Below are 20,690 nucleotides of genomic sequence, written 5' to 3' on the forward strand. Positions count from 1 at the left end.
TTCGATGCATCTTTACTCTTCATCATCAGCCCCTCCCTGTAGTACCTAGTTCCACATTCATAACAGTCTCCAAGTAAAAAAATGTTCTTCTGAAGACCATGTTTGATTATTTTAGTCATTGTATATATCAATGTCCTTCACTTTTGCTATTAGCAGAAATAGAAAAATTCTCTTACTGTGTCTATTTTATGGAAAACCTTTCATAATTTTACATCTGTTATTCATCTTTCAGCCATCTCTTTGATCTAGGCTGTTCATTGTTTCCTGATCATCTATGTAAACATTTTTTTTACCCTCTTCAATGCTTTTATATTCTTTTTGTACTATGTTGATCATGATCTGATTGGGTAGCTCTAATTATATCACAGGGACGACAATCAACTTGTATAAATAAACATTTGCAGAGCAATTTAAAGATACCCAATGGTGTGTGATACATGATGTGAATTACTTTCAGTGGTATTGTTCTGGCTCTAGCTATTAAACTGATGCAATGGTAGGGTGGAATGAAGTCATGACATCATAATTAATGAAAGATAAAGACCTTGAAATATGCAGAGATTGGAGAGAATGGACATGATCAGTAAGTTCAATATTACAGACAAGTAACGAGTTGGGTGCTAAATATAGTTTTGCAGTGGTTTGAAAGTGGAATTTGGAAAACTTTATGAAGAACACTGAGGAAATGGAGCTTAGACATGATTAAGATGTAAATTTGAGTTTCACTGATGCTGAAGATGCAAAAGGGATTTGGCATGTTAATATTTCAGAGACAATGGTGTTATTTAGATCATCAGGTACATAATTCATCTCAAAACCAAAAAGAACAATGAGATGATGCACTATCAGGTTCATCCCTCAGTGTCACACTGGGAAGAGTGATGGAACCACAGGCTAAAATATATCTTGTAACAAGAATGAATCAAGATGACTGTAGACCAGCCAGTCAGACTGGCAAACAGCCAGCTCTATAGTAGACATGAAGTCATGCTGGCAGTGAGAAAGTTAGGTGTCACCAGGATGATTTGTATGGAAGCTGTCCCCATGCTCCAGTCCACAGGGACTGCACACAGATAAATTTTAACAGGAACAGAAATAACCATGGACATAGATAGAAAATCATTCCTGGAAATGTGATTGGGATCAAGGAAAAGTGTAGCTTCCTAAGTATTTCATTGTCTCCTATGTGGTTAGAAATGAGTCCTTCTGATGGAAACGAAGCAACTGGATGCCATATGAGAAGTATAGATGATCACATCAAGTATTTTGATACTTCCTGCAAATTGCTGTTTACTTAGTAACAATCTTGGTTCCCATTAGTGCTCCATGGGCAGGAAGGAAGTTTAACCCTCCCAAGATGTTGTGCTTCTTCAAATCTAGCCTCCTGTACATCCTCAATTTCAATCACTCCAACATTAAGAGTCATGCTTTTAATTAACTGAGCCAGAAGATTTTGAATTCCCATTATAAACCTCTCTTTATTGTAACTTCTCTGTACTCCTTCAATACAGTCCTTGGAGTCTGTCTCTTTAATCTGTCCTAGTAACGCTTTTGTGGTTCGGTGCCACATTTTGTTTGTTAACATTATATTGAAAGTGATATGCAAATAGCTCTTGCTGCTTCAGGAGTTTCTTTTATTGCATTTTATATGCAGACAATGGTAGATGGCCAACATTTCTGGCAATGAGAGGGCATAAGAAAATGCTAGTGACTCATTTTAGGGTCAGAGCCATGTGTTAGGCCTCCTGTACCTAACACCCAGCCAAAAGCATTCCAGGTTCACTTGAAAACTGTCAGAAAGTTGACTTCACCTGATGAAGGAGCAGCGCTCCAAAAGCTTTTGATTTCAAATAAACCTGTTGGACTGTAATCTGTTGTCGTGTGACTTCTGACTTGTCCACCCCAGTCCAACACCGGAACTTCCACATCACTTGGAAAGGACAATTCTGAGTGCTATTCTCTATTGTTCTCAAGTTCTATCTCGAAAGGATATTGCTTCTTCAGAGTACCAGATCATTCACGGAAAGTTAATAACACGTTAAATTAATCCACAAGGACTGGAATGCAGCAGGAAAGAAAAAACAACGGGAGACAAATGCCTTTTGCTTCCAAAGGTCAGTCAACACTGGAGGATACATAACTTATCGTTCATAAAACAATAAGAAGTTTTACATTAATCTTGAAAAATGCTATTGGATGCAATGTATATTTGATCCAATAGGCACAAATCTTCTGTGTTATTTCATTGTTACACATGAATTAATCCACAAACCAACAACCAAATAAAGCACCTGATAATACTGACAAGTTATTATAAATCAATTCTTCACTATGCAAGGCACTGAGATCTGAATAGCCCTGGTCCCCCTTCCCAGGTTTCACACAATAAGCTCAGGAAACACTGAGCTGCTCCAATTTAGCTTACAGTGCTGGAATAGGTAAAAGGGAAAAAAATATCTTTGGTTCTTGTAATGGCTAAGATCGAATGGTTTATGCTGACCCTTCAGTACAACACTGAGGACATGTTTTATTTCTGTGTGACATCCCCCCAACAAGACCCCCTTTTCCTTTCCAGAGAATGTTAATGTTGTGGCATTACGAACAGCAAAATCTTGACCTGGTATTCTTAGTGAAAGCCCAAAAAGAAAGATAAACAGAAAATCTTACAAACCTTTGTGGGATCTCAGTGTACATGGAGCAAGTTACTCCTCAAAATTAGTCTGTGGATTGTTATGAGGGATTTCTAAAGGATGATAGTAAAATATTTTTTTTAAAAGAACCTTTCTTTCTATCCTGATTGCCAACAAATGATCCCAGATGAATACTGGATGACAAAATCGCTGATCTTGTTTTGATGTTTCCATAAAGTAACTTGTTGATTTACATTTTCAAAACCCTCATGTAACCACTCTGAAGTTATGTGCAAACATAGTTAACAGCAATGGAACTGTATCTGAGTGAAAATTAGAGTCTTTAGGAGAAGAAGAATGAGGTGTTATGTTTGGAAGGGGGAAAAAAATCACTTCTAACTTCTGCTTTTAAAACTTTGCATGAATTTCCTCCTGTTGTTTCTGCCTAGTTGTTGGACAACTACCAAGATATTCTTTGTATTTTTACACAAAATGTTTTCAGAGTAGTACTGTAGGCATGTTCTGTCTGTATGGATAAGTTTCAACAGAACATTAAATGAACTCCAAACCACAGGACCTGAAGAGGCATATTGCTATCTCAATGCAGACTCCATATTTGCCTAAAAATACAGTAAATTCATCCAGAAGCAGCTGTTTATTCATGAGAAGAGATTTTAATGTGCGCAGAGCTTTCATAGACACTGGGAGACTCAAATTTAATAATCATGCAGGCATTTTAGCAACCTTAAAAAAATACAAGTCTGCTTGTATGTAATGTCTTACATTTAACGTATATGCATGGGGGAGGGAATTACTGTAACTTGTTGATATCACTTTGCTGAACCACCTGGAAAACTGAGCAGCTGCTGTGTATCCTGAGAGGGAGGGTGAACAGTCAGCAGTCATATTCACCAATAACATGGGCAGAGAAAGGGATTTAGGGATCTTGCAGTCAGCACTTAGGGAGTTATGTAGAAAATTAGCAAACAGGACCTCAAAAGTAGGAACGTTTGGATTATTCCAAATGAATTTGGTAATAGGAGGTTAAAGCTATTGAATATGTCGTTGGAAAGAAGGTGCAGAAGGAAGGGCTTTAGATTCTTGGAAAATTAGGACCCAATCTAAAGAAAAAGGAGCTGTAAAAGCCAGTTGTGAGCAAATTATTGACCTGGTTAGAAAATTAGCTGAGAGGCAGGAAACAGAGAGTGGGGATAATTGGCATAATGTAACTAATGACATTGTGAAGTGTTGATGCCTCAATTATTCAAAATACTGTTAACAACCCAGATGATTGAATAAAGAACATCATATCCAATACAATAGAATACAAAGATAGGCAGCATTGTAAATGATGTTAATCAAAGCATAAAATTACCAAAATATTAACAGACTAACTGAATCAACAAAACTGCGTTAAATGGCAATATAGGCAAGTGTGAAGTCACTCCCTTTGAATTTAAAAAGCAGTGTTGAGAATATGTTCTAAAATGTTAAAAAGCTAGAAACAGTGGAGGTTGAAAGGATGTGCTTTAATAGGTAAAAAGTCATGGAGAGAAAATAATCAAAGAAGTTAATAGAATTGTTATACCACATTGGGATAGCATGCTCGAAGTAAAGCCCCGTTTTCCTTGCGTCATCACAAAAGTTAAAAATTTTATCGAAGTACACAAGGTCTGACAGACTCAGGTTAACAGAAAACATGGTCCAGGTTTCTATACTTTATAAAAATTACCATTTTTTAAACAAATAATTAAATTCTAACCACAAGTAAACAACTATGTACTTTTGGCATATAATTCTACCAGCTAAAACTCTAAGCTCTCTTTTAACCCATCCTGCATATACCTGCAGACAACCAGAAAACATTGGTGTTATGGATGGATGGGAAAAAATATTGGGTAATAGTTTAATGGCACCAGTCCTCAAGATTCGATGAAGGTGTTCCTTTCATTTCCTACCTACTTTATTTCGCTGAGCTTTTCCTTTGGTTTCTTTTACTTCTTTACAAGTGGCACATAGTGACTGGCTCACAAATTATGAACTCTCTGACTTACTGATTAACAGCAATAGTATACAACAGCTGGTGTGATAAAACAACTGGGCTTTCTTTTGCTTCAGGTATTTCATTGGAGAGATAGACACACAACCTTTCTTTCCAGAGAACTAAGGATGTCTCACTCTATTGTTCACACCCACAACCTGTTTAGCTCCCCAGGAACCAATCAGAGAGTTGTACCTTTGGCATCTAAAACTGGTCACAATTCCACAAACCAATCAGCTACCCATTGCCAGCTGACTATTAGCTTGTACACAAGTCCCAGTGCCATGCTATCTATTTACATCCTACCCTACTGCTTGCAAAGCAACAATACAAACATGCCCCACAATGAGTTTTAATAACCTGTGTTTTTTTTAAATATAGCAATTCCTTTCTCAGTCCTTTGTTGTAAGTCCTATTCCTAATTCAGTCCACTAAATATAACAAAAAATATAAAGATGTGGCCTTTACAGATAACTGTTCTTTATACTTAAATGACCAGAATAAAAGGGGAAAAAAAAGAAATGCTACAACTGTATAAAGTTCAAATTGAACAACACCCTGGAGTACTGCATTCAGTTTGGGTATTGTACTGAAGGAAGGATATAACTTGTACTAATCTCGGAAAGAGTTCACCATAGATTTACCAGAATGACAGGGTTAAATTATGACGAAGGATTTCACAAACCAGGGTTGTATTCCCTACACTTTAGAAGGTTTAGGAGCAATTTGATCAATGTTTTTAAGCTATTAAGAGGAACTGTTGCGGAAGTTAGATAGAACCAAGATCTGATGATTGTTTATTCGAAGACAAGACAGTTCAGACTAAAAATTGGAATCAGACATTTCAGGTGTGACATTAGGAAACATTTTGTATGCAACTGGTCATAGTATTTGGAATGCTTTTCCCCAAATGGCAGTTAATGTGTCTGAAACTGAAAACTGAATTCTTAACCAAAGAAATTGAAGGATATATGGCAAAAAGATAGGTATATGTGATGAGATCACAGAGCAACCATGATCTCACTGAATGGGAGAATGGACACAGAAGGGATAATGGTCAACTCCTGATAGTAACCATAGCAAAATGGAGGGATCCAGAATATTTTTGAAGTGCTATAACATTTACTTCAGACTTCAGGTGAAAGTGCCATCTGCCACCTTGCTTTGCCTAAAACTTTCTAAGCAGGCATTACAACATGCCTCTTATTAAAAGGTACGCCACCCTCCGGTGATCAGCACAGTGTAGGTAATGTGGGTTTTCCATGGTGCAGTAACTGATATTGAACATTTGTAAAATATGTATAAGCAACAAAACTGCTTGGAAACTTTTGAGCAGCCAGTACTATTCTCCAACTCAGGGACAAATTTTATGTATTAGCCTTACTGCATAGCTTAACAATGTTTTCATTATCATTACAGAACAAGGACACTACCTATACCTAAGAGCAGCAGGCAGTGAACCAACAAAAAGGTTGAGAGAGCTAGGACTTTTCTCTTTAGAACGACGAAGGATGAGAGGTGACTTGACAGAGGTGTACAAAATGATCAGAGGTATAGATAGAGTGAACAGCCAGAGACTTTTTCCTAGGGTGGAGATAGCTATTAAGAGGGGGCATAGTTTTAAAGTGAGTGGAGGTAGATATGGGGAGACATCAGGGATAGGTTCTTTACTCAGAGAGTGGTAGGGGCGTGGAATGCATTGCCGGAGAGGGTAGTGGAGTCAGCCTCATTAGGGGCATTTAAGCGGCTATTAGATAGGCATATGGATGATAGTATAAGGTAGGGGTGGAGGTTAGATAGGCCTGAGGTTTAGGGTAAAAGTTCGGCACAACATCATGGGCCAAAGGGCCTGTAGTGTGCTGTACTGTTCAATGTTCTAACTGGGAGGAAGCCACAAACCTGCCAAAGAGTAATGTAGATCTAAAAATCATTTGAATGAGGATATAGAAGACATGGTTAGTAAGTTTGCCGATGACACCAAAATTGGTGGCATAATAGACACTGAAGAAGGTTTTCTAAGATTACAAAGAGACCTTGATCAAATGGGTCAATGGGCTGAAAATGGTAGATGGAATCCAATCTGGACAAATGCAAGGTATTGTACTTTGGTACAACAAACAAGGGCAGGACTTATACAATTAATGGTAGGGCCTTGGGTAGTGTTGTAGAGCAGAGGGACCGAGGGGTGCAGGTACATAATCCTTTGAAGTTTGTGTCACATATAGACAGGGTAGTTAAAAAGGCGTTTAACACGCTTGCCGTCGTTACTCAGTCCTTTGAGATAGGAGTTGGGAAATCATGTTGAGGTTGTGCAGGACATTAGTGAGGCCTCTTCTGGAGTACTATGTCCAATTCTGGTTGCCCAGTTATAGGAAGAATATTAGCAAGCTGGAGAGGGTTCAAAAGAGATTTACTAGGATGTTACCGGGTATGGAAGGTTTGAGTTATAATCAAAGTCTGGATAGGCTGGGACATTTTTCATTGGAGCATAGGAGGTTGAGAGGTGACCTTATTGGAGTTTATAATATCATGTGGGGTATATAGATGGAGTTAATGGTAGTTGTCTTTTCCCGAGGATGGGGGATTTCAAGACTGGGGGGCACAATTTTAAAGGCAAGAGGAGAGAGATTTGGAAAAGACATGAGAGACAATTTTTTATACAGAGGGTGGTTTGCGTGCAGAATGAACTTCTGGATGAAGTGGTGAATGTGGGCAAAATTACAATGTTTACAAAATGTTTAGATAAGTACATGAATGGGAAAGGTTTGGAGCTATATGGGCCAAGTGCAAGGAGATGGGACTAGTTTGGTTTATGATTATTTTCGGCATGGACTGGTTACACTGAAGGGTCTGTTTCCATGTCGTACGACTCCACAATGCGTGCCTTTTCCACAAGAGATAGTCAGAACCAAATGCAGAAAAATATGTCAAAGGAAAGGAAAGAGCTTTAGCAATGACAATACAAAATTACCTGATCCTTAAGATTACAAACTCACCTTTACTGTGATCAGCTGCTGAATCCCATTATCACAGCAAGTTATCAATAGAATAGAACAGCCTTTATTGTCACATGCACTTGAATGAATGCAGTGAAAAATTTGTAATATCACCTCTGGCGCCATCTTAGGTAGAGGGTACCTAGGTACAGATACTTTAAGTGTTGTTACGGATTCAAAATGGAAAAAAAAGTAAACTAAAATAGACTAGCATGGGAATACAGAGTTTAAGAGTCCAGCATAAAACTAAAAAGTGTCTTCAAAATCTTCAAGTTATAGCCTTTTTCCACTGAGTCCATGCCCACTGGGCTTCAGAACACAAGGCCTCGCTGCCTCCATGCACTGGCCTCCGTCCAGGACTTACCTCCAGGACCCGTCCCCCTGGCTAGCCAGGGCTTGTTCTGCTCCCGCTCCAGGCTCCTGCCGTGACTCGGCTCTCAGCTTGGCCTGCGCTCGCTCTGCTCCTGCTCCAGCCACAAGTGGAGAAAACGCAGCAAGAGGAATGTAAGAGGAAAAGCAGCTGGCAAACAGAGGAGCTCTGGCTAGAGAATCTTACTCTGCCACCATCCTATCGGACTACGGGGGTGCTAAAGCATCAGAAATGTAACAGATTCAGGGATACTGTGTCATTCTCACTGATATATGCAAATGAGATTACTGATGACTCGTAAGCTTTCCCATTGAAAGGCTCAAAACGTGCCCTGGCACTTAGTTTTAAGTGGGTATGACAAGCAAGAGACAGAATCTGTTTTAACTTTACTGTTACACTGGTAAGTTCCATTCTGTTCCAGTTGACATGAACTCACAGGGCCGAAAGGAAATGATTTGGCAAAAATTGTCTTGAAGTCAACAATCACATAAAAAATAACTGACATGAAAACTGAAAATGTTATACTGTTTTAGCAAATTCAGTTCTTCTGAAGTTGTGATTAAGGTGAGACCAAAGAGAGTTTTAATGCATCTGGTCATCATACATACAATGGTTGGAATACTTGTTGCTGATGCTAATCAATAGAAGTCAAAAATGCTTCTTCTTCTCATATTTAACATTTCTCTGTTTGGTTAACGCAAAAGGCTTTGTGTGTCTTCCAAAAACATTCGACGGTTTCATGAGAAAACTATAAATGTGAAGACAAAACACATCTTGTGTTTTGAAACAAGGCTGAGCAACACTCAAGTTTGAAAGTTTAACATTTCCAGTCTTGTTTGGTGGCTGTCTTAACAGAGGCAGTAACAATTTTACTGCGAGTATGTTGCTATTTAGTTGAAATGATGGACAACAGACAGTGAAACTGCACAGCATTGTTTTGAGTCGATGCCTGTTTACATGTAATAAAAATCATCAAAAGTTATATGGATTTTTGGACAATGTTTTACCTCAGTATTTTTACCTGTCTCCCATCATTGTTACTTTTGGAGGGTTCTCCCATCTCTCTAAATTGCAATGTAAGCAAAATGACCATAAAGTCTGAAGAATAGGATCATCTTGCAATTAAATGACTACCAACAATGCTGAGGTTTAAAGAGTTATATGTGGTTTATGAAACTATGTAGCAAAAACATTGTATTTAAAAACAAAGTTGCAAAGATGTTGAGATTTTTGATCAAGAATGAAAAACTGCATCAAAAAGGTTGAAAGTTTTGAAAAAAAAGTAGTGGACACAGGATGACAAAAGACCAAAGCACAGAGCAGGAAAGAACAAAGAGTTCCAGTCAAATACTCTGCAAGCTTGTATTCATATATTTAAAAAACAAAGCAGGTCCAGAATTTCAGGACCAGTTGAGCAAAAAACAGCCTGAGTGCAGAAGTTAAGCAGTGAGCTCCAGCTTCATGAAGAGCTCCCTCTGGTGATGAGGTGAATAAATTTCTATTCTCATATGTAATAAAAATGTGATATCCTTACAGTAAAAGCACCATAGTCAAAAGGCTAAATAATTCTTGTTTTTCTTTTTAATGCTCCACAACTTTGATAAACATCACCAACTTTATTGACCTACATAACTGCATTCTTTACCTCATTGAAACATTTCAGAACATGGCAGGTCATGTTCTTGGACATGCCCCAAAGACACGATTTATTCCATTGCATCTAGAAAGGTGATGTCCAGTCACGCATTTCAATTTCACATGCTTTACTGTAAGGGTATGGTTACTTATTAAATGATCGATTGTTGCCTATGCTGTACAAGCATCAAACTGCCCATGCAGTGGATTTTCAATCAAATTCACATATCTGGGGAAATGGAGGGCTGTCTGAAAAAATATCAAGATGATGTTTTCTATTTATCCTGTGCAGACTGTAAAGGAGACATAAAACAATCTGTAAAACAAACTTTCCGGTAATGAAGACTTGGCTGAACAGATGCTGTCATTTATTTTCTTGGCACAACAATAAATAGTCTTGAGAATTTTCAGAAGTAATGATGTCTTTCAGGGCCAATTCCATTCTTTAAATGCATGATAGATTTGACAGCATGTCAAATATGACCCTAACTGTACAACTGCACTATTAAATCATTTGATTTTGTTTCACCATGTTGGGGTATGAAGTACTATTTCCTAAATAAGTTATGAAAACATAAATAAACCACAAAATTAAGGGCATTTACATGTTTAAATCTCTGTGCCAAGTATGCTGCCATTGGACGTAATCAAACAACAGATAATTACTATATGAGTTTATTCAGCAAACAAACAAGATATAGAAACCATCAACTAGCATTTTAAAATCATCTTAAATATGTGAAATGTTCCAAGGCACGTAACAAGACAAAATTGGACACAAAACAATGAGACAAGTGACCAGAAGATTGGATAAAGAGGAAATGTTAAGGACCATCTTAATGGAATAGAGAAATGGAGACAGGTTGAAAGGTTTATGAGGGGAATTCCAAAATACAGGTTCCAGAAAGCTGAAGGCAGGGCCAACAGTTTGGTGAAGGGAATTAAGAGACCAGAAGTGGAGGATCACAGAGATGTGGGGGTTGTAGAGTTGAAAGAAGTTGCAGAGATAGCGTGAGCTAAGGCCATGAAGGTATGTGAATGCAAGGATGAGAATGATGAATTTCAAGCATCACTGGAGTGGAAGCCAAAATCAGTGACCACAAGGATAAGGTATCCTTATGTGGGTTATGATAGTAAAGCTTCAAATAAGTTTAAGTTCATAAGAGGGTCTATATGGTTTCAGGGTGGCCAGGTGAGCATTAGAATAGTCAACAGTAGAGAAAACATAACATTAGCTGAGAGTTTCAGCTACAAGTGGGCTGAGGCAGGTGTACAGACAGACAATATCAAGGGGGTAGAAATAGATCGACTTGGTTCAGATACTGAGGGTGCAAACAGTCTGGTTCAGCCCAAAACAATAGCCAGGGAGACAGACAGAATCTAAGATTGGGGGCAAAATTCATACAGGGGATCAAAGGTGTTGGTATTTCTAAAATTTCCTTGGAGAAAATCTTTAAAGGATGTCAAGGAGAGGAGTGAGAAATTCTCTAGGAATTTTCAGATACAGAATAATAGTGCCAGTTTGGGTGTCAATAGGTATGTCCTGATCCAAGGACACAGGAACCTGGAGCTAGTTTTGCATATTTAGTGATATGAACTGTTTAATCCAAAGACAGATTGCAAACCCAGTAATAATTCTCAGACTTTAAGTGAATTTAATATACAGTGCAATAAGTATTGAGGCAAGAAATTGAAGGGCAATTTATTCCCCATACCTATCAGCAAGAAAGTTCACAATGACAATGATCTGCCTCTCCAGTTGAGAGCTGAAGAGTTTGTGTGGCTGTGAAGAGTTGCACCAGTAGAGAGATGTGTGTTTTTGGGGTGGGCTCATGATGTGAGGATCACGAGGGATGGCTTTCAACAGGCAACCGTTAATGCCTGACTGCTTCACACATCCAGACAGACAGGTCATCCTGGATTCCCTGTTGGGAAAGCAGCCGCTTCGCTTGCCTGCTAGAAAGGCCTGTGGTGGGGCACTGACAGATATCATGGGCCTTGGTGTCATACCTGACCTTGGACTCTGGTCCCCAGCACAGCATCAGCCCCTAGCACAATCCTATCACATCAGCCCCTATCAATCCTAGCACAACGAGTCTCTAGGCCACGGTGCCCTGCTCACCCCCTTCCAGGGAGGGGAAAACCATTCCCGATAGACTTTATATTTGTGTTTGGAGAAACATCCACATGGCGTCTTCTCTTGGGCCCACCACATTCCCTCAAATTACATTTCCACAAAACACTTTGAATCGTGATTATATGGTCTTGTTTGTATTTTCTGAAGTGTCTCTACTTATTACTGGTCCAAATTTCCGGAAATAAAGGGACAAGGTCACCTAAATTTCCTTGTATGTACACTTTTCTAATCAGGAACCTGGGCTGACAGATTTCCTATCACAATAAGCCAAACACTTTGATTGTGGCAGCCCTTCACCAAGGGTTTTATTCAGCTGTAACAGAATTTCAGCGAGTTAAGGTGACCTTGCATCTTTATGTCCTGAAGCCTGCCCCATTAATCACCCATTGTCACTTCACAAAAGCTTCCCAATGTGTTAATCGCTTACTTTTAAAAGGTAATCAGATATTGTTGCAGCTTTGCAGTACATTTAGGTTCACAATTTGCTGCTGACAGCAGCTTCAGAGTTGTTCACAAACTAAGTATGAAGTGGAGTGTGATGTGAAACAGCTGAAAGGGAAAAGGTGGTTTCAATATAGCCACTGGTGGAGCCAAAAGGGACATGTTTCACGTCTAATTGAAGGGTCCCAGTCTGCCTTCCTACATGCCAATGGAAATTCCAATCATTCAAAATTAGCTCCACTGGAGAGAACACCAGACCCTTGAAGTAATTGCTGTGCTCAGGACTCAATCGTGGCAGGAAAATCCCAGACAGTTAGTGCACATGTTTCAGGGATATCCTTAAAGCGTAAGCAGAAAGGATAAACATCCCGCCAACTCATGGGGAGTCCCTGGTTTGTGACCGACGAAAATGGATGAGGCCGACCTAGGAACACCGAGATACTTTGTTGGGAACATGCAGAGGTGAAGTCAGGCAGTGGACAGAGCACACAGACAGCCAAACAAATCCATCTGCCCAAACCCTTCAGGCTCCACCTGTCTCACATTTGGCAGAGTCTGCAAATCAGACATTAGATTTCTCAGGCAACCCATCAAACTGGCGTGGAAGCAATCCTGAGAGACTTTGTAAGAAAACAAATGCATACCAGCAATGTAGTTTAATTATTTCCCAAGACAGGAAGATACAAACAGGGTGTACCTCTGTTCTGAGGTAAGGTCACCAGACCTGAAACGTTAACTCTGATTTTTTCTTCACAGATGTTGCCAGACCTGCTGAGCTTTTCCGGCAACTTCTGTTTTTTATATCTCTGTTGACTTAGTTAATAATGCAAATGAGTGGTAATTTATTTAAAAAAAAGCTACGATCCATGATCTCTGACGAAAAGTGGGACAAAGGGATATGGGGAGCAGGCAGGAAAGTGGAATTGAGACCAGGATAAGATCAGCCATGATCATGTTAAAAGCTAAATGGACTCAAAGGGCTGAATTGCCTATTCCCACTCCCTACTCCTATGTTCCTGTATTGATCCAGTTTTATTCTTTATCAAATCAGATGATCTTGTCAGCCATTGCAGTTGCCTTTCAAGCTCCCTGGATTAAGAATCAGCCACATTTCCCAACCTATTGTTTAGAATCAAGCTTTGCTACTCATTTGAAGATGGGTAAAATGTGAGAAAATAATCAGATTTGGTTGTCATACTTCCCATATCCAACATTCTGCCATCAAACACCCTAAATGTTCAGACATAATTAAAAGGCAATGGAAGTAAATCGTTGCATATAACCAAGACTCCCAGTAAGGGTTGAAACATTCCAGATCAGGAAAACAGAGCAGAGTAGGTAACTGAAAATATCATGTCCAGGTCAAAATAAAATCTGCCATGCATTTGTAAACAGTTGCTTTTGTGAATAAAAAGCTACTATCAATATTTCCAAAAGCAAGATCCTGTAAACCCTAATTGCCATAACATCCTTCGATATGAATCTCCTCACATCAACACTTCATGTTAATTAGAATAATTCTTCATTAAATTTCAGCCTTTGAATGCTTATAAATAAGAAACAGGCTTGGAAAGCCTTCCCCAGTAGTCTATTTACACAGGAATTTGTTCAGGAGTTATAGCAGGGATCTCTGCTGGACAGCTTGCAGTTTATCACGGGCAAGTCTGGTTCTCTGAACCCAACCATAGACCGCCTCAAGAAGAAACAAAAACATCACTCTGAGGGGCTGTATTTTTTGTATTCAGACAGGGGGGTACACCCACCTGTAAGAGCTTCCACCGTGTATTCAGGTCCTCCAGCTGGTTTAGGTTGTATGGAGATAGCTGGATGTCTGGTGGTGTGAACTGGCGGGCGAGATCGTTCATGTGGGTTACATTCTCTTTGAAAGGAGAAATCTCTGCTCTGAAAGCCTGCATCCAAAAGAAGGAAAAATTACTTTAACGTCATGTATGATTTACAATACTACCTTATAAAATAAAAAAAAGGACACTGACAGCAAAGGCAAAGCAGTTACAGGAGAGTTTTTCCTTATGCTTATTCTGCAAGGCAAGTATGGAGCAGATGTCAAGAATATCACAAATTAAATTCACTACAACACGAGGAGAAGCCAGATTACCCAATTAACTGAAGTCTATCTCCACCAGGAGGGTTGGGCATTAGGTGGAATATTTGTAAGATATTACAAAGCATCCACTTAAAATCTCAGCTGTGTTTTCAAACAAAATATCTCATTTCTTTTGTTTCCTGCTGAGAACTTCTTCATTCACTTGACAATATGTGGAAGAAATTTCTCAGGCAACTGAAAGACATGACGTCTGGCCAGAGTTGATTGGAAGGGAAACTTAACAAGGAAGATGGTGGAGCAGTGATGGCAGGAGTTTCTGGAGGGTAGTTCGGGAAGCACAGCAGAAATTCATTCCAAGGAAGAAGAAACATTAAAGGGAGGATGAGATGATCATAGCTGACAAGGGAAGTCAGGGACAGCATAAAAGCAAAAGAAAAAGCATGCAATGTGGTGAAGATTAGTGGGAAGCCAGAGGAGTGGCAAGTCTTTAAAAACCAGCAGAGGATAACTAAAAACGCAATAAGAGTATAGAAAATGAAATTTGAGAATGAGTTAGCTAGTAATATAAAAAATTGCTGGAGGTTTTTTTTTGGATTTCTAAAATGTAAGAGATAGGCAAGAGTGGACATTGGACTGCTCGAAAATGAGGCTGGAGAAGTAGTAATGTGGACCAAAGAAATGGCGGAGAAAGTGAATAGGTACTTGCCATCAGTTTTTACAGTGAAACCCACCAGCAACATTACAGGACTTCAAGAGAGTCAGGGGGCAGAGTGGCAATAATGGCCATCAATAGGGAGAAGGTGCTGGGCAACTGAAAATTCTCTGCATCCCAGAGTTCTGAAGGAGATAGCTGAGGAGATTATACAGGAATTAGTGGTGATCTTTCAGGAATCAACAGAATCAGGGAGGGTCTCAAAAGGCTGGAAAGTGGCTAATGTAACACCCATGTTACAGAAGGGAAGGAAGTGGAAGACAGGAAACTACAAGCTGGTTAGCCTGACCTCAGTCATTGTTAAGATTTGAATCCATTTTTAAGGACCAGATTGTGGAGAACTTGGAAGTAAAATAGGGCTGAGTCAGCATGGTTTTGTCAAGGTGAAGGCATGCCTGGCAAATCTGGTAGAATTCTTTGAGGAGATAACATGCAAGTTAGACAAAGGGGAGCCAGTGGACATGATCTATTTGGATATCCAGAAGGCTTTTTACAAGTGCTGCACTGGAGGCTGCAAAATAAGACATGACCCCATGGTCCCCATTAGGGGAAAGGTATTGGCATTGATAGAGGAGTGGCTGACTGGTAGAAGGCAGAGAGTAGGCAATAAAGAGGTCTTTCTCAGGATGGCAGCTGGTGACAAGCAAAGTTCCACAGAGGTCCATGTTGGGACCACAACTGTCTATGTTATATATTAATGGACAAAGGAACTGAGGGTATTGTTGCTTAATTTGCAGATGGCACAAACATAGCTGGAGAAACAGGCAGTGTTGAGGAAGCGATGAGGCTGCAGAAGAACTTGGACAGGCTAGGAGAGTGGGCAAAGAAGTGGAAGGTGGAATACAATGTGGCAAAGTGTAAGGTTATACATTTTGGTAGGAAGAATGAAGGCATGACTATTTTTTAAATGGTGTGGGACTTCAGAAATCTGAGTGGACTTGGGAGTCCAAGTTCAAGATTCTCTTAAGGTTAACATGCAGGTTCATTTGGCAGTTAGAAAGGCAATTGCAATGTTAACATTCATTTCAAGAGGGCTAGAATACAATGGCAGAGATGTTCTCCTGAAGCTGTCTCTGGTTGGACCAGATTTGGAATATTGAGAGCAGTTTGGGCCACACATCTAAGGAAGGATCCACTGTCACTGGAGAGGGTCCAAAGCAGGTTTACAAGAATGATCCTGAGGATCAATGGCTTGTCATAAGAGGAGCAGTTGAGGACTCTGGGCCTGTACTGGATGGACTTTAGAAGTATTGGAAAGAATCAATTTGAAACTTACAGACTACTGAGAGGCCTGCTATATAGTGGATGTGAAGATGATGTTTTCATTATTAGGAGAGACTAGGATCTGAAGGCACAGCCTTATAATGAAGGGATGGTCCTTCAGAACTGAGATGAGGCAGAATTTCTTTAGCCAGTGATCATTGTGCAGAGGATGGTGGAGGCTAAGACATTGAGGGTATTTAAGACAAGATAGATAGGTTCTTGATTAGGAAGGGGATCAAAAGTTATGGGGAGAAGGCAGGAGAATGGGATTGAGAAACATATCAGCCATGATCAAATTTGATGGGCTGAATGCCCGAACTCTGCTCCTCTATCTTATGGTGTTATGGTCTTATTTTTCATCACTAGTGCTTGCTGTTAGGGCTTGTTGATGTTAAGTCTGGTGTTTGATTTTTAACTGCACTTCCCTACTGTTGTACCAAAACGGTCAGTGCTTACTTATTAATCAGACACAAAGAAAAATTAATGACATGTCTTTGATACAATCCTATTTCTTGATGACAAGTTTTTTTTTTCTGCTGTTTAAGCAGGAAGAGGAGCATTAGGTCAGTTGCATTGTAATTGCACTGCACACAAATAACATTTTGATAGAATTTGATCGAATTTTCATCCGACATTTTAAACAAATGAGAATAAATGCATATACTTTCTGCTGCCATAGTTCCCTTTCAATGCGGTCACTAAGGGTTGGATGTATGAACATATGAACAAGGAACAAGGAACAAGGAACAATAGTAGGCCATTTAGCCCTTTGAGTCTGTTCCGCCATTCAATAAGATCACGGTTGATCTGATTTTAACCTCAGTTCTACTTTCCTGCATATTCCTGAAACTCTTTCATCCCCTTGGTATTCAAGAATTTATCTACCTTTGCCTTCAAAATATTTAAACATTCTGCATCCACTGCTTTTTGAGGAAGGGAAGTCCGAAAACTCAAAACAAAGCTTCTTTCTCTTTGTTTTAAAAGGGTGGCCTCTTATTTTCAATCTATGACCCCCAGTTCTAGATTCTCCCAAAAGAGGAAATATCCTTCTAATATCCACCCATCAACCATGCTTCAATTAAGTCATCTCTGACTCTTCTAAACTCCAGAGGATACAGGCCTAGCCTGTCTAGCCTTTCCACATAAGGCAATCTGCTCATTTCAGGTATTAGTCTAGTCAACTTTCTCTGAAATGCTTCCAGTGCATTAACATCTTTTCGTAAGTACGGCGACCAGTACTGTACACAGTACTTCACCAATAACCTGTAAACATGAAGCACAACCTCCCTGTTCTTGAGCTCAATTCTCCTCACAATAAACCACAACATTTTATTAGTTTTGCTGATTGCTTGTTGTATCTGCATACCAATCATTCTGTGGGTCATGTAGCAAGACACCCAAATCTCTCTGCATCTCAGAGTTCTGCAACCTATCACCATTTAGATAATATGTGTTTTTTTGTTATTCTTTCTGCCAAAATGGATAATTCACATTTTTCCACATTGTACTCCATTTGCCAGATCTTTGCCCACTCATTTAACCTAGCTATATCCCTTTGAAGACTCCTTTGAGTCCTCTTAACAACTCAGTTTCCGACTTATCTTTGTGTCATCAACAAATTTAGCTACATATCTTTGATCCCTTCATCCAAATCATTTACATCAATTATAGACAGTTAAGGCCCAGCACTGACCCCTGTGAAACATTACGCATGACATCTTGACAGCCTGAAAAGTACCCATTTATTCATATTCTCTGCTTCCTCTTAAGCAGCGAATCGTATATTCATTCCAATTTGTTACCTCCAACACCATGAGCTTTCGTTTTCCACAATCACTTTTGACATGGTACTTCATTAAATGCCTTCTGGAAATCTAAATACAATATATCCACTGGTTCCCCTTTACCTACTGCACAAGCTGTTTATTCAAAGAATGCCATTAGTCAAACATGATTTCCCTTTGACAAAACCATGTTGATTCGGTCTAATAACTTTGAACTTATCCAAATGTCCTTATATAACATCTTTAATAATAGCTTCTATAGAGTCAGTAGCAAAAATGGAGTCTGAACTTGTTGAATAGTTTACGAATTGTGTGTTGAACTAAATCTAGGACAATGCAACCTGTGAGAACTGTCCCCAACACTGAACCCCTACTCTTTGTGCAATTTCACAAATTGGCTCAGGGTGTTCTGTGTTCTATAGTTATGCTGTGTGAAGTCCAAACACAGAACAGTTCTAACTTTGCTACTTAGTTGAGAGTTATTGCCTTTACATGGAACCAGAGATCAAGAAAATAAGGAGAATGCTCAAAAGTGGTCACTTGAAAATCTGACCAAAGCTTGTACAGGGAAGTGATTCTGGCTGTGATTTCATTGCAAATTTCAGTGAGTTATACAGCTCCTACTTGTTCTCTAAATATAAAGAATTATTAATTATTGAAATGTGTAGGCACCCGATAGAAACATTGGTCAACACTGTGCTTTACAGTGCCTTGGTGTTTGGGATAAATCATGGATTTTGAAGAAGTGAACACCCAAAGACAAGAAAATCAGGGAATATGGTTCTCGAGAAGATGGAACAGGCTAATTGGACAGAATACAAAAGCACTGAAGAAATGGTGGATAATTTATGAATATGATCAAGATAAGACAGCAAAATTGTAGTGGTCAGAGTCTGGAATATTAGAACTTGCTGAAGCATATAAAAAGATAAAGTGTTGAGAAAAAAAACTCAGCCGATGGCAGTACCTGGAACCAATGAAGAACTATTCAACTCAAAACATTCACTCGGTTTCTCTTTCTATAGATGTTGCCAGACGTGCTGAGCTTTATCAGCATTTTCCATTTTTACTATTGTAGATTTCTGCAGTATTTTGCTTTTATTGCTGAAGGAGGTGGTTGCAGGAAGATTAAAGGGATGTAGATCAAGGAGGAGGAGGGCAACTTGATATTGAAAATGGGAGGCTTCTATAAACAGTTTAAGAGGAAAGAGCAGGACTGCAAGGCTTGGAGAAATGAGCAGAACATGTGATTTTAGGCAGATCACAGCTACCAGGTAAATTTAGAATATCAGGCATACACGTATTACTCCAAGTTGCATGAGTTAATGACCTATAGTTGATTATGAGGGGAAACTGAGTGTTTAGTATTGGTTATTAGTTATTAGTGCAGTTTCAGTGAGTTATCATTAGTTACTAGTGGAATCAAAGTCCCTGTCACTTCTAGTTTCCTGACTGCAAAATGTGCCACCTCCATTTGTCCCTCAATTTCCCCTCTGCCTTCAGTTTACTCTCCAACCTCAGCATACCCTCTTCAGTTTCTTTAACCTTTGTTCATTCACCCCCTTCAGTTTCCCCTTCCCGACCTTGATTTCCTTGTCTGAAGCTCCACCAACACCAACCTCTTAGTCCACAATTTCACCACCTTCAATTTTCCCTCCTGCTGCCTTTAGTTTACCCTTTTAACCCACCAATGGTTTCTCCTCTTCCCCTGCCCTCAGATGCCTGTTAGCTTACCCACAGTTTCCTCTCTTTAGCTACACACTGGTGGCCACTCGGTTTTAGGAAGTTATCATATAACCGTAAGCAAAAATGGACAGCATTAGGGAACTCATTCCTTGTAAGTTAAATATAATAACATTTGTAGAAGTCATGTGGTCAGAAAAACATGTGAACTAACCTCCAAAAATACCACCAAACACAATTATATACCCTGATCTAAGTAAATGGAACAATTATCTCCATAATGGGCAAGCACAGTTGTTTTTTCCTTTTCCTCTTACAGTACGGTCATGGGAAAATTTATAAATTATTCAGCCATTTAAGTAAGTTTCGTCAATCAATGAGATTATGGCTTGTCCATGTCTTGACTTACCTACTTGACTTAATTCTAAGAGCCAACACAAGTCTATCTGTAACAAAAACAGAAATGGCTGGAGAAACTCAGCATGTCTGACAGCATCTGTGCAGAGAAAGCAGGGTAAGTGATTTGGGCCCAGTGACCCTTCTTTCCTGTCCCTGGAGTCAAATCATTGACTCTGCTTTCTCTCCACAGATGCTGCCAGATCTGCTGAGTTTCTCCAGCCATTTCTATTGTTGTTTTAGGTTTCCAGCATCCGCAGTTCTTTGTTTTTGTCTAGTGTACAAATCTCAGTTTTGAAATCTCAGTTGACTTAGATGATATTTCTAATTTTTGTTTGCACTATTTTTACATGTAAAAGGTCTAAGTTATGAATTATTTAAAAGCATGTCAGGGTGTCAATTCACAGCATTTAGTCTGATAGGCGTGTGCTAAATTTCAGACAAAGCATCTCAAACCTGTAATCTGGAGTGAATGAAAGATAATTTGTCATTTGGGTAACTGCTTACAGTCACTATTACTGCAATAACCTGCTTATT

At 39.3% G+C, this 20,690-nt stretch overlaps 1 protein-coding gene across 3 annotated transcripts in view; it reads right to left on the minus strand.

Annotated features, from left to right (window-relative positions):
- The window catches only part of dmd (dystrophin), a 1,291,331-nt gene that overhangs the window by 159,956 nt on the left and 1,110,685 nt on the right, over nt 1–20,690 (minus strand). For all 3 annotated transcript variants that reach the window (XM_048602828.1, XM_048602824.1, XM_048602825.1), the window contains one exon: nt 14,014–14,160. In XM_048602828.1, coding sequence (XP_048458785.1) covers nt 14,014–14,160 — 147 coding nt within the window. The remainder of the gene's footprint in view (nt 1–14,013; nt 14,161–20,690) is intronic.

This window comes from Rhincodon typus, chromosome 11, assembly GCF_021869965.1.
Source record: "Rhincodon typus isolate 14 chromosome 11, sRhiTyp1.1, whole genome shotgun sequence".
NCBI lineage: Eukaryota > Metazoa > Chordata > Chondrichthyes > Orectolobiformes > Rhincodontidae > Rhincodon > Rhincodon typus.